The sequence below is a fragment of the Battus philenor genome, unplaced genomic scaffold (genome assembly GCF_028537555.1).
Source record: "Battus philenor isolate CCGP_79_NKW_IND1 unplaced genomic scaffold, ilBatPhil1.0.hap1 SCAF_15, whole genome shotgun sequence".
NCBI classification, from domain to species: domain Eukaryota; kingdom Metazoa; phylum Arthropoda; class Insecta; order Lepidoptera; family Papilionidae; genus Battus; species Battus philenor.
The window spans coordinates 7,335,706-7,353,673 of record NW_027181677.1 but is presented as its reverse complement, the minus strand read 5'-3'; the positions used below and the strand labels follow the sequence as shown (position 1 = coordinate 7,353,673).

General features: G+C 32.0%; 1 protein-coding gene across 1 annotated transcript in view; it reads left to right on the top strand.

Annotated features, from left to right (window-relative positions):
- LOC137919063 (uncharacterized) overlaps nucleotides 1–17,968 on the top strand; it is a 141,528-nt gene that overhangs the window by 45,487 nt on the left and 78,073 nt on the right. The window contains exons 2-3 of the mRNA XM_068762034.1: nucleotides 7,808–8,123; nucleotides 9,968–11,205. Coding sequence (XP_068618135.1) covers nucleotides 7,808–8,123; nucleotides 9,968–11,205 — 1,554 coding nt within the window. The remainder of the gene's footprint in view (nucleotides 1–7,807; nucleotides 8,124–9,967; nucleotides 11,206–17,968) is intronic.

The following is a 17,968-nucleotide window of genomic DNA, read 5'->3' as shown; positions in this document are numbered from 1 at the left end:
AGCAATTTTTAGGTAATATTTGTAAAATACAAATATTAAGATCGCACAAAATTACGCTGATGACACAAAGTTTAAAGAATTGGCTAGTTTAAAAATGATATTAGAAAAATAATTTGAAAATCGAAAGTGCATTTTGGTCGAATATTTTCACGTACCCGTTCACGAAATGGCGGCAACTTAAAAAATATGTTTCAGCGTTATTATGGATTTAACGCGTGGAAATTTTTGCTGTGACTTTTTACGGTTTTATTTGCGGTCTCATTTAGCAACAAATGTACGATGCAATTTTAACAACTGCATTAAGAAATGTAATTTATGCATGTATCTTCTTTAATGGAATAATAAAATAGAAAACATTTATTAAAACTGTGTTAAATAAATTATGAACAAGTTTAAATATACTAAATTTATAATAAAAAAAACAACAACCATTACAAAAAAAAATGAAATTTTGTAGATTTGCACTATTTTATGCAAGAATATTCTTTATTTAACGATCCTTTTGATTGTATGATAATTCGCTTAAATAAGACAACGAAAAGGAAAAGCAATATCAGAAGAATTTTTTAGCCAGCTCTCTAACGGGCGACGTATACAATTCAAACATTATTCAAACGATTGGCAGTTTTATCCAACAATTACCCGATTGTTGGAGCCAAGAATGTTATTGCCACAATATTAGTTCTACAACAAGATTGTTTTCGTTAATTAACTCAGTTATCTGGAATGTAAATTAAGTGGAATGCAATATCTTATAGATACAATTTTTCAGTGGTTGAACAGCGGTAATTAGGGGCGGTTAAAGATACCTCTTCGCAATTAAGCCGTCCAGTAATTTTAATCCAATGTCGTAGAGTAACATTGTTGCGTGGATTTACTATCATACAGGTTTTTCTTAATAAATAAGCTGTGATTTTTAATGTACCTAAAGACTTGACCAAAAAATGGTTAAGAAAGGCAAAGACATTCCATAACTGTCATACAGACATACTGTCAAGCCGTACTTTATTTAAAGAACACATAAATGAAACCTGATTTGAGAAGTAAAATAATAATTCGGATAAACATACGATATCCCAATATCTTAACACAGTAGCCTAAGAAAATAAATATTGTATTTTAACATGAATTATAATATTAATAAAAGATATATTTATTTATATATATACATATATATATATATATATATATATATATATATATATATATGTATATATACATATATAAATATATATATATATATAAATATATATATATATATATGATAATAAACTAAGTTATTTTTAGCATTCACATTGATAAAACACTTATCATACGAGGAGTGGTAGTAAGAACTGTAATGTACAATTATGCTCCATCTAGCGGATTTTTTGTCACTAACAAATTCTGTTTATCCATGGCAGATCGCTGAAGACGCTTTGGTTAAACTTCCTTAAAGTAGTCAATCTTGAGAATTCCCACAGGAGCAAGATGGGTGCAATATTTATTTCACAGGATGGAGAAGTCGTAAAGATATTAGGTTGCTTAGGAGAACGGTCAGTGTTGGCGACCCGATCGGTTGCTAATATCAAGGTTTACTATAGCGTTATCATCAATTCAGCTGGAGGTGGTTCTCTGATTAGCATAAGCTTTCTCTATTACCAACAGAACAAGTTGGTAGCAGCTTTCATCCAACCTCTTCTGACGACTTTGACTAAATTCATTTTTTTTAATCTTGTGGGTGGACGTTCTTCGCTGCTTTTACTGATCCTTTATATTTGGAGTACATATTACGGAACAGTAAACGTAGAGAAAGATGCTCTAGCGGCTATCTGTTCTACGAACTATGTCACCTGTCTACTGTTAGTTCATCTTGCAAATCTGTTGGTCACTTTCGTTCATCTATGGATCTCTTCATTCCCGTTTCGACCTCGTGGAGTGATCTCGAGTACATCCCGTGCCATCTTGTTGAAAGGGTATGAGCTTGCCAATGAGGACAAAAGTGAAGGACAGATTTTCACGTAAAACATATTGATCAAGGGCTCGAGTATCGGTACCTTAAAATTTGTTATAGGCTGGGTATCCTGTGCGCCCTGCCACTTTAAACCAGTTTAATCTGCAAATGCCATTAGGGTAACGGTGAGAGTCCGAAGTAAAAAGAGTACAATAACATTAAAAGTGCCTAATATACTCACAAATAATGTCTAATATAATCTTGTTAGAAAAAATACAGAAATAATGAGTTTGGTTTCTCTCTTTACTGCAGCCAATGCGTATAAGCCGTGAGCAACGGTAAAAAAAGGTTAATCGATGTTGTCTTTAAGCTCAGGGTAGCTAGTATACTATTTTAAAACGTTATTTGTACCCGTATTTAATTGGCTGCACTAACAATAATATTAAATAAATGCAACTTCTCTACACAAATAAAAATAGTATGACTTTTTATTGCTACGCATTTTATATTTGTTTCCTCGCTAAATTTATCACTTCTGCTGGAAGGAATATTACAATTTTATTGAATAAAATAACAATTTTTATGTCTATTACATCAGAATCACATTATTGAGCCTAATTCACTCTATGAAGTCAATCATATCAAAATCAATTTTTGTGCCCGTGTGCAGTGTTACAGTGGTACAGTGGTTTGGATTTTAGATAATAAGATATCCACCATCTAGCTACGGGTACAACCTTTTAAACTTAATCTAAACAATAGAAATATACAAAAAAAAACAGATTATAAAAAAACAACGCCTTCAATATTATAGTTACTTGATGTTTTTCATAAAATTTTCGGTATGTAGCTATTAAAAATAACAATTATCATATATAAAATATACATTACATTATTATAAACAATATGATTAACATTTCGTAATGATTAAAACGTATCCATATGCATATCCTTTTTCTTCTGAAGACCTTGTTCATAATATTGAATCTCAATACCGTTCTGAAGGTTATTTACGCAATTGATGTGCTACAATTCATCACACATACTTGCATTAAGAGCCAGGTAAAACACCAGAAAGAAATAATTTCATATTACATACTTTTGGTTTCACTTTTACTCTGGTAATAACTTACCTGTAGGTTATTGATGTCTTCAGTTTAAACTCAACCGTGCGAAATTCGTAGATGTTAATTTTCTAAAAGAAAGCGTAGTCTATAAAGTTGTCTAAATTTCTAAGAAATTGCAATAGTGCAAGCATCTTGAAACCAGTTTTGTTGCACCTTTAAACGAGTCGCGGATACAAGGTTTACCGTTAATGAGAACGAAAAAAACTTATTATTAAACATATGGCTTCACTTTAGTAATTTTTTTAAAATAATCAATACACCATTTAAATTCGAAACCATGTTTGTTTAAAAGTATCGAATGCTTACAAAAGTATAAAAACTATTTTATTTTGTAATTATTCAATGTATATACTTTTCTATAGAAAATAACGATGCAATTATTAAATTATATTGTAAATAATAAAACACCAAAAACGTTCGCAATGATGTAAAAGCATTGTTAAATCACATAAGGAATGACGCCCGTATTCAAAAGAGAATATTTTGTTTATTACATTTAGGTCTTTTAATTAATATATAATTGTTTCTTCGAATGAGCTTACTCAAGGGCTTGCTAGAGCCGACGCAATATCAGATGAAGTAGAAACTGTGAAAGGCGTTATTCTGATTCTTAGAAAAGTTACGTATTCATTCCATTTGAAGTAGAATACAATATCTTGTAATTATTTCCCTTGGTAATTTGGTCCAAATTTAACTCACTCAAAAAAGATAATGATTTTTGAAGATTTTTGCTGCATATTAATAATCAAAAACGAGATTAAGCATAAAAAAAACTTTATGCTCTATGTACAATGTCGGTAAATTGGTATACGTTGAATAGAAAAAAGACGGTTTTTTTTTAATTCTAATTACCGGAATTTTATGACAATAACATAAAATAATGTAAAAAGAAAATAAAAATGTCTTAAAAATTCAATTGACATTAACCAATATGTTTATTTTTACTGCCATCTTCAGTGTGAACAGTACACCAATTGTGAATACAAATGAATGCGTAATGATTTTTACGCTAAGCGCTAGATGGCGTTTTTGTAATGTTTGCGTTCTAATGTAATTTTTTGAAATAGATGTCGCAAATGCATTCTTTTTATTTAAAAGAGAATAAAATAAAATTTAGATTTGGTTCAGGAAAAGTTAATAAAATATTCAGCAACATGTTTCGAGACAACTTTTATGTCAATAAGTCGGGATCATAACTAAATGTCAATTTGATAAGAAAAAGATTTTGAATAATTTGTAACAAAATATTTTCCTTAATTAAAGTTTTATATCATAGTAGAATTTCACACATATTTACATATTTATTTAATCAGTTTCATAAACAGAACTAAAAACACAATTTTCTTCAGTTATAATTAAATTAAAAGAAAAATGTATATCCGACCTTCTAAATGGTTCGTTATTACAGTTAATTTTATTTTAAACACGAAAACGAAAATATCTTATTTATCGAAGTAATTTTTTATGATGTTTTTAATGTAAACTTTTTCATTATTTAAAAGTGTAACAAATTAATGTTATGAAAACTTCAGCATTGTATTATTTTTTTGCTAACTTTCATTGCATTCGGAACACTCGATCCTAGACCATTTGCTTTTGTTTGGTCGATTGTCGCTGCAAAAAATTATGATCTACATTAATCTTTGACGAAAACTTTAAGTTTCAGTAAAAAATAATGCGAATCACTTTTCACTAAACAATATTTTTAGTAGAGCATTTTTGGTAACGATACTATACTTTAACCTCATTTTATAAGTTAACATTCGTGTTAATAATTAATAATAAGCCCAATGCAATCTTTTAGTATGATTAAATATTGTTCAACTTATTTAATTCTACCAAAGAAAACGGACAAAGATTTAAACTGTTTACTAAATTCCAATACTAATCACCAAGGTCAATTGTCAATGCTTAGAAAATTACCAAAATCTTAACTCGATAATAGATTTGCTCTCTATTATTTATTATTATGAGTTGGTAGAAATGTGTATTAAAATAATCATATTTTAACATTTAATCTATTTGCTTAGCAGATACTAATTGCCATAGGTCGTTAAACAAATATGGTTTGAACATTAAAATGCAGTATCATTACTTCCTGTAATTACATTAAATTAATACATGATTGTACTCATAACCAAGAAAAGCTAAGCGATATTTTCACCGCATAAAGTTGATTGAAATATTATGTCAATATTTTTACTTTGCTTTCGGTTACCGTTGAATAAATTCGACAAATTTAAGGTTATATCATACAAATTATGAACGTATATTTTGTAGTAAAACTTAATACTTCTTAAGTAACCCATAACAATAATAAAATTTCATTTAATTAAATGGTTAGTTTGCACGAAGTAAAAGCCGTTGCCGCCGTAAATAAAAGTTGAAATAAAATGTTGTCTGTACCGACTTTTAAAAACAACCTAAGCAACCAAGCTGGCATGGTGTATTAAAACAAAATGTATGCAGTTTTTTTATTAAACATTAGTTTCGTCTAATTTTAGTCGAACGAAGATTTCTTAGGTATAGCTTAGATATTTTTATCAAGAAATGGAATCCGAATCCGATAGATCGCTTTTTATTTTGTAATAATATACATAACATCAAGTGATTTCATTATACCTTCTATAAACCTATTAAAATTATTAAATCTTTCGAGAGTTAAGATTATACAATCAATTGTATCCGTAATGTGACTCCAACAAAAAGAAGTCCTTAAAAATCTGTCACTCATTCCACTTTCACAGAGGTTTTAAAGTTTTTATTTTAAACCTGTGGGTTAAAATGGATTGAAAATATTTATCATTTTGTTTTTTTTTTATTAAAAATGTGGTTTGTCTTTTTTTCCATGACTGGACCATGTTATTAATGTATTAGATGTTTGTTTTGTGAGTCGTCCTTTTGTTTCTTTTAAAAAACATGTTTTTAAGGAAAATGCAAATTTAATTATTTACATCATAACGTATTTGTTTTTAATACCGGTCAAATTGACGTTATTGATGGCATCGAGCCATAAAGCCTACGCGAAATGAAAGATTAAAATTAAATATGTAGTCACATAAGGCCTCACAGACGTACAACGGCTTTTTTTATATTCCATTCGCACCGAACTAAAACGCCTCCATGATGTCAGTCACCTTTATTTCTTTTATATAGTAAATTATTTGCAAAAAAGCTATTAGGTTACCCGGGACCCATACTGTTAAGTAATCTAAAAAGATCTCATAGTAGATATTAATTTTAAAAAAGCAGTTAAACACGTCTTGAAATATATTTGGTTGGTGCCGACTTCTCGTTGCAATCTGTAAGTTATAAAAAACGTTAGTCGTGTAAAACTGATGCTTTTTGCTCGTCGGCAGTTGTTTTAATTTTTTTCCTCGTTGAGGATGTATCAGGCGCATTATCCTGCGGGCAGGATTGGGTCGCGGAGGGAGCGGGGAGCGCGCGTGCGCATAACTCGGCCGTGACGTCACGAGGGCCGCCAGTAAAAACTCCATGAACTCGCAGTCAAGGCTTCCGAAACTCCTGCATTTACATATTATTAAAATTACATGCATAGCTTACATTATAAAGTATCAATAAAAGACTTGACATTGATTAATTTTGACAGATAATATCAATTTCTTTAGTTCCTTTTTGGCTTTATGGTAATTGATATAGGTAATGGGTATTTTTTATTTAGTTTATATAAAGTATATGTAACATGCTTACGTAAAATAGTAAGTATTATTATGGTACTCTCTTCTCTTTCTCTTTGTACAAACTTTGCTCGTGCGTTAACAAAAAATATGAAAAATCCCTAACCCGTTCAGTCGTTGTCAAGTATTGCGCTTAGCAACACATTTTGCGATTTATTATTATTCATTTAGATTGAAGAAAAGTAGCCATTGATTGAAAATCATCCATTACATAATTAATTTACCTTACTTTAGTTACTATTCAAACAAGTCGCACTACAATATGTTTTCGTACGTAATCGGGTGTACGATGAAGCTAAACTATTATAACGGTTAGTATTTCGGAGAAAAAATTCCTGACGTCTCCGTCAACAGTCACTCACTGTGAGTGGAAGCCTTGACGGTTCGAAATATTAACTTTACGATAACGGTTTAAATAATCATTGCGTTCGTTGAAGTAACAAATGATTAAAAAGTAAGGTTATTTTTTCTTGTCGATGTCTATAGGTGTCTTCTTTATGTAGTCGTTAAAAATGTATTTTCTTTGGATAAGTAACTTTATCAAGTTTAATCGCAATTCTTTCATACATTTAGTTTTATAGTCACGGAAATATGTTATATACCCTTCGGCATTTACTGCTTTATCAAGTTAGAAGACCCAATGTGCTGAAAGCACCGATCCCAGACCTCCATACACTAACTAAGGTTGTAAACTCCCCTTGTAGCCTCAGTTCGAACCGGAACATTATTTAATTTATCGAAATGGAATAAATTCGTTAATAATGATACTGGTACGGGTTTTGGATAGAATACAGGTCATACGCTGTTATATTTGTTAACTAAAAACTTTAATAACATAATCAAAATATTCGTATTAAATTTTCTACGTATACTTATTTCAAAATCGCAACAAATTTGTTTTGTTTGACTGTTGCCGTGATAAAATACTTTTTAATATATATTATATATACGTAGAAAATTTAATAGAAATGTTTTAAGATACATATAGATATAGATATATTTATAAAAATGTTTGTAGCCCATTTCTTACGGCATTTATTTCTTCTCAGGTTACTGTATGGGGCAACAGCACGGTTGCAGAAGTAGTCTGTGAGCCGCTTCAAGAGGTGGGCGCTGTAGTTGCCGGGCTTCCATCAGGACCACTCTCAGCTCCGCAAATCTTGGCGCTTACTGCCCCTTTGCCGTTGCCTTCAGCGATCTCAGCACCTCCAGCTGCCTTACTATTCCTCGGCGGCTCAAAAGCACCAGTGGACCCCAGAGCCCCTGCCGCGGCATTGGAGGGAGAAGTAATCGTTGTGGAAAATGAACCTCCACAGTGGGATGGAAAAGATTTAGAAACATTCCTAGCTTGGGAAAAGATTTATGGTAAGAAAAACCTTTAGTTATATAATAAAAATAGACCTAGCCGTGATTTAAGTTAACGAGTTCCAGTCCTAATTTGACTTGATCAACAGACCAGTAGTAGATGATCGTCTACGTACTCTTTTACCGCCTACTTTCCGTACTGCTAGTTGTTTTTCAAGGTTATCTGGTTGTCTGCGTATGATGTGGCGAAAATAATTTAAGACTCATTGGTAACATATTGTAGAGAGCTTAGTCTTGATCTTGAGTTGAACGAAGATGCACATGTTGGAGCGTTGCTGTCCTTGGGTAACATTTTCTCCCAATACGATATTACAAAAGCCTCAATCCTTTTTTGGTCTGCTGTGCGATTAACCATAATTCGCGGCCGTATAGTAATATCGAGAATACAAGCATGTTAATAAAACTTTCAAAAAGAATATGCATGTGAAAATGTATAAATGAATCTATTTAAGTTAGGAAAACTAAAGACTTTCCTCAAGATGCTGGTTATCGAATACGGTGCAAACGAAGTTGCACTCAGTATTCAGATGGCATACGAGCGATGTTTGTAGAAAGCGCTTTGGCAATAATGAAACGCGTACGCACGCCATTGTGTAGGTAATCTTTCGTAGAAGCGGCTCGTATGCAAACCGAACGTATTCGCCGTGACTGACATACGAACACTGGAACTGGGTAAGATTTTATAAATGGGCTACCAACGAAATAAATGGGAGAGATTTACTGTCACTCATATTATAGATTAATCATGATTTATTTAATCAACGAAATATTTTTAACTAACCTTACCAATTTACATCGCTCTTGCCTAAGAAAGATTGAGATCTAGATGATTGTCAACTCATAGTTAAAAACTTCGGCTATGATTCATGCGAATCGTTAAAAATTTTGATTGTAGCTTGAAAATTTTTTCACGAGCAGAGCAAATTGGCACACGTTTTTAAAAAATCAGAACATGTCTTAGGGATTTATCTTTAACGTTCAGTAATATAACCTACATCTAATTCTTGTACACACACATATATGTATGTATATATACTGTCAAGAACAAAATTTCTTTAACCTTATATATATATATATATATATATATATACATATATATATGCACAGCAAACAAAACTGACAATTTCTGTACCATCTCTTGTTGATTTATGATTGCTGTTTCACCCTAGCTTTACTGAGAAGGCAGCTAAAAACTATTTCACATTTTTACCTCTAATTTAACTTTTTTTTGTAGTGGTATGTTTTGTTTACCAAAAAGTTTGTTTATTTTCATTAATTTTGTAAGGTTACTGAAAGAACAAGTTTATGAGGCTTTGCCTAAAATAAAAAAAATACAAAGATGCTGTAATAAATCCAATACGTAGTATTGAGTAATCCGCTCTAGTTTTGTATCGAGTTCAATAAAATATATAACGTTTTACTTTAAAGTGATTGCTGTAAGTGCTTTATATACAACAGATAAAAATTTATGCAGATTTTTATATTTTCTTATGTAGCTTTGGAAATTGAGACTCGAAATGAAATTTAACTGACAAACTAATGGCATACAGCACACACATTTACAATAATTAAAAGCCAGTGATAATTATTACAGGATTCAGTTAACACAAAAAAATTGGTCGTTGTTCTTTTGTCAAGCGAATTAATGCAAGGTGAATAATTTGACATTCGACTCGACCTTTCTGACGCCCACACAGCTCTATTCATTGTGCCAATTTATTATTCAACTGTGAGTTTTAGAAGTTCATACGCATTTATTACCGAAACATATTATTACACGATGTCTGAAATCATGATAATAATATAATGTAAAGTAATAATATATAATTTCTCTTTTATTGCAGCTTCGACGCTGTTCTCAGCCTTGGAACTGTATGGCAAGCCATTATTGCGAGCAGCTGTCATCACGCGTGAGGAATACCATTTGCTTTTCTATTATTTGGAATCAGTGTCGGAAGCTAGTGAAGCTCTTACGGAACGAATGAGAAAATACATTGATTCCGGTTTATTGATAACTGAAAATGTTAATGCAGATACAGAGACTTTAGTGGAGAACTCGAAAGACGTGGACGATGATGAGCCGAAAAGCCTTTTAACAGAACTTATCAATGAAGGTGTTCTTACCAGGAAAGATGTTGACTGTGCCTCTGAAATTACAGAGTGTGAGCACGGTGATGTCTCTCGCAAATTAGATGACACAGATAATAGTTCCAGCGTGTCATCTATGGGCCTCCGTAAAATATTTGTTGATATTCCCGTCGATAATAATGAATCGGAAGTTGATAACTCAGGAGTTGATAATGAAAATGTTACTTTAAGAAATAGTCGACAGTGTTGCGTTGATCATAGAATATCGGCCGATGCATCAGAAAACGTTTGGGCGAACGTGCAGTGGGATTTCCTTAATCCCGCAGACTTCGGGTACGACCAAGTTCCTAGCGTAAAAAGAAGTCGCTCTGAATCTGCAATTACTCCTGTTGCGACTAGACGACGGAACGATGAAATATACGAGACTTTACGTGATGAAGGTGAATCTTGTGGAAGTATGACACCTTACGAGTCCATAGAGGAATTATACGATTGTATTAAAAATACTTCATATATTAGCGCTGCTGCTGTCGAATCATCGCCGTCGACCGAGAGCCAGTCGGAGCTTCACTATCCGGATTATGACGTGAAGTCAATCGCAACTCGCCAGAGTTCCGCAAGTAGTGACAAAAGTGGTGCCTCGTCCGCGTTTCCATTTTCAAAATGCGGATCGAGCGATTCAACAGGCGCGTACACGTCTTGTGAATCGACAAGTGGCATCAGTACTTTCGCTCCTAAGAAGATTCCGGAGTCTCTGAAAAGTCGCGAACTGCCGCCTCCGCCATCGGAAGGTGAAATAAGTGAGAGTGCGATATTACTCAAGCAACTGTTTATGGGAGAGTTGTTAGACGCTTACGGAGAGTACCTGTCAGCGTATCCCTACGCGCGGGCGTTGTTGAGACGCAAGGCGCGACGCGACGAACACTTTACAGCGCTAGCTGACATACGGAGAGGCGCCGCCAAGTATACAATCGCCGAGTACCTCGAGTTGCCGGTGAGTAGTTTTCATTTAATGAATTTTTAAATCCTCAAAATGACTCATTGTATATGTTTTGTAGCTCTATAACTGAAAACAATTACAAATTAATCAACGCGTCTAAAAGTAACAGTAGGTAAATATAAAACGTAGATACTATAAAAAGAAAAATAATAAAAAATCTCATGAAAGGTTTATCAGTTGCGGATAAAACAAAAAAAAAACCCGTATGAGCGACTGCGAGAAGAAATATGTCTTATGAGAACAACGCAATAAAGTATGTCTCCATGTTGTATTTTATGATTATATTCGGCTTTGGAAAGCTTATGCCGTGTTAAATATGGTCATTACGTTTAAAAGGCGAAGCGAAGAGAACAATACGGTCCCGGGATTGATTTAGATGGAGGGTTTGATCGGCCGCTGCAATGATACGCAGTGCTCGCACGCGCCGCTATTCAATGCTAATGGGCCGGAAGAGTCCACGTGTAACTTTCCCGCGCGAATGCATTGTGCCCGCCGCTACAGATTAAAAAACGAACGAGAAATGTTATATACCAATTAGCATATGAACAGATTTTCAACATAGAAAACATATATCTGACGAATAAAGTATTTAATCTCTGTATAATAATTTGATTTATAGCATCTTGTAATAGTTTTGTATACCTGATTCAGGTTTATGTATAAACTTAAAAGTGTAAATAAGTATTTCGTTATGAACACATAATTTAGAATAAATTAAAATTAAGGTACAGATTTCTGCTTCTGGCTAGGTAATAAAGTTATATATGGGTGTATTTTATCTATTAATTCATTTCTTTAGTGTCACGTTATTTAATAAAAACAATTGAATATTATATTTTTGTAACACAAACCGATTTATGGACAGCTTTATCTATAAAATATAAACAACGCTACATAAAAATATTCAGTGGTTTTTATAGTGTTAGCACGTCTATTTATTTTAATTCTAAAGACATCATCCATACACAGACATCCGCTGCTCCAGTTTCTCGGCACAAGTTACTACATAATGTTTGTGGGGCGAGCTTCACGTCAAACTTCCGCTTTGCAACGTTTTTTTTTTTACAAGTAAACATAAAATCAAATAGATCAATGGTTATTGTGCGATAAGAAAAACATTAAGAAATTGATATAAAATATATTATCGAACTCTTTGATGGGTACAGTTTAAATCAATAGTGTTACCGTCAAAATAAAAATTAAAAAAATCATATTATATGATCAAGTATCATTAAAATAAGAACAAACGAGGTTTATCTTCTAAATCCCTTTAGCAAATTATCAAGCGGGTTATTATTTCGATGACATCATTCCATTACATATAACGTTTATTTATTTTAATTTGTTTGGATCATATGATAAATGTTATTTCAGTGTTATAATAATGTATAAATGTGTTTATAATTTATCAAACTTTACAATTTTGAATCGTCTAATATGCTTCTTTTCAGTTCCGTTTACAAACTGCAAATAAAATATCCAGTTGGAAACATCGAAACAAAGTACAACCAGTAACCAATTTATTAAATACATTTGTTATCTACCTAGAATTAGGTATAACATCCATTTTTATTCCACATAAATATGTGTATATACACTTCCAGAAATATTATATTTTATTGTTTTATCCAAATTATCCATGTTCTCTGTAATTCATTAATACCAATATAAACTTTCGCTTTTTTAGATTACACAATTTCCATAACCATCAATCAATAATCACGCGTATCGTTGTAACGTCAATGAACATAGAGATATTACTCCACGCAAGAAAGTTATGTTAAACGGTTAATAAATAGAGACAGCAGATATGCTCAGGGCAATTTTATGATGCAATCATTCTAAGCGATGTGGCTTAGATCAGGTAGCCCATAGGGCTCGGCCCACATGCGTTTTCCGCCTACGCGTTTCATCGGTCATCTTTGTTTATTGTTAAGAATTCGTAAAAGGTAGTCTTAATTTTTTAATCTTTTTTAACTTTAATAATTTATAAGATCTTTTCGAAGCATGCAGAAATTTACAAAAGGGATAATTTACCTAAATACCCAATTTACTTAAAATATTTATGTGATCGAAAATTTCAGATCAAATAGAATTTTTGTGTAAAAAAATAATTAAAAATCTTATATGCGCCAGTCCTATTCCGCGCTGTAAATTGTTTAGACGCCTAGCAACTATAACGACGAAAATCTGTGTGACACTTAATATAAGTCAATCTTAATTAGGTTTAACTGATCAATTGTCTAATATAACGTGGTACCATATGTATGTTGCGATACTATCTAAAACGTGGTATTTGTAAATTTATAAATCGAATTACTTTGCTACTGCTCACTTTTATTCTCACTTAATCAACTCGGACTATTATTATTATTGACAGGTTGTAGGATTGATAACAAGACTATTTCATTGGTGCCCCCGTCTTTTCTTTTAGTTCAACCTGTCAACCAACATTTTCTCTTCGTGTCTACCAGATACGGCATTATTCGCAAATTTCATCAAAAAAGGTCTAGACACCTGTGCATAGTTGCGTTATAGTTACTCGAAGTAACCGTGCAAATTTAATCGCCACCATCAATTTATTAGATTTTTATATGTATTATGGTATTATCCGGAATAAGGAAATTTATCATGAAAATATATTAATAAATTAAAACCGGCCATCGTGATTGTTAATAAAAAATAATGTAACGTTTTGAAAATAACATCCAATTTTTTCTATTTGTTCTCTGTTTTTTTTTTAATCGGACGCTTGAAGCTGATCAAATGGCATTTATAGATTCCGTGTTTTGAGGTGGTAGTGCGCAATGGGCGCCAGGGCTAAGACCTCTTTTAAGGTAACATAGCTCGAGGGCTCCAGCAGGCTTGGTTCAGGCTGCTACTTACTACTCGGCGGACGCTCCATGGAGTAAAAATGTTCAAGAATTCCCACGAGGGGACCTTCGTTAGGACTACTTGGTGGTCTCAGTTTGGAATAATAAGAAACAAATTATTTTCAAAATAATTTTAAAGTAACATAATGCTACCAATAAATGTTTTCCGTATCATATGTATAGCAATGTGATTGACATTGTACCTACTCTTCAGGACGTTTTTAAGTGTGGAAAAAATAATGCATACTATCAATTGACAGATAATATAGTGTATACTAAGATGGCAAGGTAGTGGGCAAATGATCCGTAGTACAAAAGTTGTCGAAGCGTGGATGTTCTATTTAAAATTACAATCGTATCGTGCTTGCAAGTCGCTATCTTACTCACGCGTCCGCATACAAATTCCAATACTCGCCTTGTAAAACGAACAGCAAATAATCGCATTGAAGCCCGACATTTGTCCGGGATAATAATAAATATTCAAACGCACGTACTCCGAGAACTTTGTCGCATTTTCCTCCTCTCCATTCTTAAAATTTCACCTTAATATCACTATCACATTTAAAGTAATTACAATCGCAAAACCAATTTTAATTTCAAAATTGACTTAGAAAGTAAATAAAGAGCTGGTTACGTGGTTCATTAAAAGTTTTGCTTCTTTTAAAGATAAATTGTAAATTAACTTTGGACACATTTGATCTATTATGACGAATGTATGATCGCAATTACAGAGATAAAGTCAGAAAGCTGGTTTCTAGATCGGGCTATAATTAAATAAATGTGTTACATAAAGCTTTTGATTTAATGTTATTAAATTAACTGTAAAAGTTTTAAGATTTATGTAACGATGCTATCATAAACTTAAGTAATTACTTGTGAAATGGAAATAAATCAGAATAAAGAATAGAGGCGGCGAGTTTTGGTATGGTCGGAATGTCCGATCCGGAAGCAGTGAGAGGTTATTTTAAAACGAAGCATTCGATGTAGAGTATTTGTGTATATTGTATCAAGTGTTATGTTAGTTTATACAATATTTAGAGGAATTATTTAACACTTCAAATTGTTTAGTATATATAGTATGTCCAGTATTACAAAACTGTTGTATAATATTAATAATGACATTCTGTACAAAAGCTACAATAACTAAGACTGCATTTTCAACAGATATATTTAAAAAAATGATCAAGTCTAATGTTTCATAAAACTGTTTTCTTGTTTTGTAAATTGCAAAAAGTCGATTCCCACAAAGCAGATTTTTGATAGGCAAATCTATATTATATTATTATTGAGGGTGTTTTACCTTTTTCATCAGATTATTGTGTCTTGTCCGTTATCAGCAGAATGTTTTATATTGAGTTGAGAACGTGATCTAAACGCAAAAGTTCAAAATTGAATTGAAGACAATTTATAGTCTTCCTGAACTTATCGATTAAATGTACCATATATGGCATGAAGAAGTAAATATGAACTAAATGGAATGTTAGAGCGGCATCTTAGTAAATGTTTGAAACGAACTTAATCATTTAAGAATCTTTGTTATAATTTTAACATGTGTTGTAAGAGATATGCTTAAATGATTAGCAAGACTTACATTTTAGCATGGAGCATTTTCGATCAGTTTGTGATACAATTGATTTATGTAAATGACAGACTGGAAAAACGAATATACACTCGTTTTTGCAAGTCACTTTCTTGATTTAAAATCCTTTTTCTGACGAAATTAGTGTTTTTCTTTAACAAATTTCCAATAAAAATTCGCTAAATTTGCGATAGAGAGAGCTATGTTTTGGATTTCTCTTCGAAACCGGGTAACGGGATGAAGGCATCCGTAGACGAAGGAAACCGACAAAATCCAATGGATTAGTAAGTTAAAGTGGCAGTAGGCACACCAGATAGCCACTAGAGCCGTTGATGCAGACCCCGTGGTCGGTACTGACAAGCGCCAGGAGGACATCCATCCACAAGTTGGACAAACACCACAAAATCATCGGAAGACGCGGGATACTGGCCGTTTCTAATTGGATTGGAAATCTATGGGCATGAGCTATGTCCACCAATGGGCGTCCTAGAGTTAAAATGATAATGATAAATAATGATGCCTCATAGCGTGACAAAGTTTTTTTCTGATGAAACAAAATTGTCTTGGATTGAGTAGAGTAAGAGTGAATTTTCATACTTTTCTAATGGTAAGTTAATTTCCTTTCCGTCCTTTCTGAAATGCAATTACGTTTCGTCCTACAAGTGACGTAGATAAAAATACAACGTTGTTGTTGATAAAGAAACATTATAAATATTAACTAAATAAATGAAATAGGTTAAACATTTTGAAGTCGTTAAGCGTATTCGTATTCAGCTAATCTTAGTATCCGTAAGCTTTTTATTTGCATTTTTTAAGTCGAGTATCGCCACTTGCCTAATGCGGCATTTCTATGTACGGATTTGTGTTCAGATGTGACTAGCTTAAACATGTTAATCTACGCCGCGCAAAGCTCAACATGTTAAATAAGACTAACTTGTTATACTGGAAAGCGTTTCAACATAGTTCTACTCTGCCTGGCAGGATGTTGTGACATTTATCTCTTGGAAGTAATAAAGTATGTCGATAATCTTTAAGGTTAGTGTTTTGCCGTACCCAATAAAATAACGACCATTGTGTTAACATAAATAGTAAAGGTCAGTTGATCTAACTAAATATTAAATTTAGCCAAATGGTTGCTACGTTTTTGGCATTTTATTTATTAAAAATATAGGTTTTCTTAATTTTTATCTTTATTTATTTATTACGGATTGTCAACAAATATCACAATATTACATATAAATACAAAGCAGTTAAATTAATTACAGAACTAATCGCAACTTAAATGAGAAGCAACCTCAAAATGCCTTAAGTTAACAAAAAAACTAAATAAATATCAAATCCACAATAAATCTATTTACTTGCGTATCTTAATATAATTTAGAAAAAGTTAGTAGGTAGGTATTACTTTTAAATTGACGATTTATTAGAAATTACTTATTTACTATTTATATTCATGTTATATTTTAAATTAACGGTGTTATTATTTAAAAATTAATCAATTTACTTTTCCTAAAGGTTAATATATGCAACGTAAGACTGACCATTGTTGACTTTTGTCGTTATTATCACCAACAGTTAACTTGTTTGACTTTATATTGGAGAAAGAACCTGTTGTATTAGACAAAGTTATCTGATAGCAATTTAACCTGAAACTGTTATTTATTTTTATGGATGAAGATTTTGTTTTAAGATTTATTTAAACAGTAGTTTATCCCATAGTTAAAACATTCTTCAACCTAAATATCCGTTATTACGACTGACGTAAAGAAAATGGCAATAATCTTAGCCTAAATCTTGTCGAGTAAATAATTTTAGATGAACGCGTAAGATTAGTGTCTAAAAATGGTATAAAACGTTTTAGATAACAAGAATATAAAATAATTTTTAATTAGTTTTTCATAGTCACATGTCTTAAAACATTAATGCAGTCGATTATATTTAATAAAGTCACACACATTAAATAGTTTTACTTTTCACACTTAATAACCAAAATTATTACTTATAATAGTTTCGGGAGAATATTTAAAGAAAATTGTTTTTGTACGAATTTATTAAGCTTTTAGTGGAGTTAAATGAAAGTGGTATTTAATTTACAAATTAAATAAATTACAGTTTAATTTATACTCGGTACAGTTGGCTTATAAATAAGTTCTTATTAAAATATCTAATAAAACAAAGTTGGACCTAAAATTAAAATTTATATGGATGTTTAATTTCCACCTCAATCTGTATGTTTTTTGCAATTTGTGTAGAGATCTTTCTTGTCTGTTATAGTGAACGGGGTTAATGATAAGTTTCCATGGCT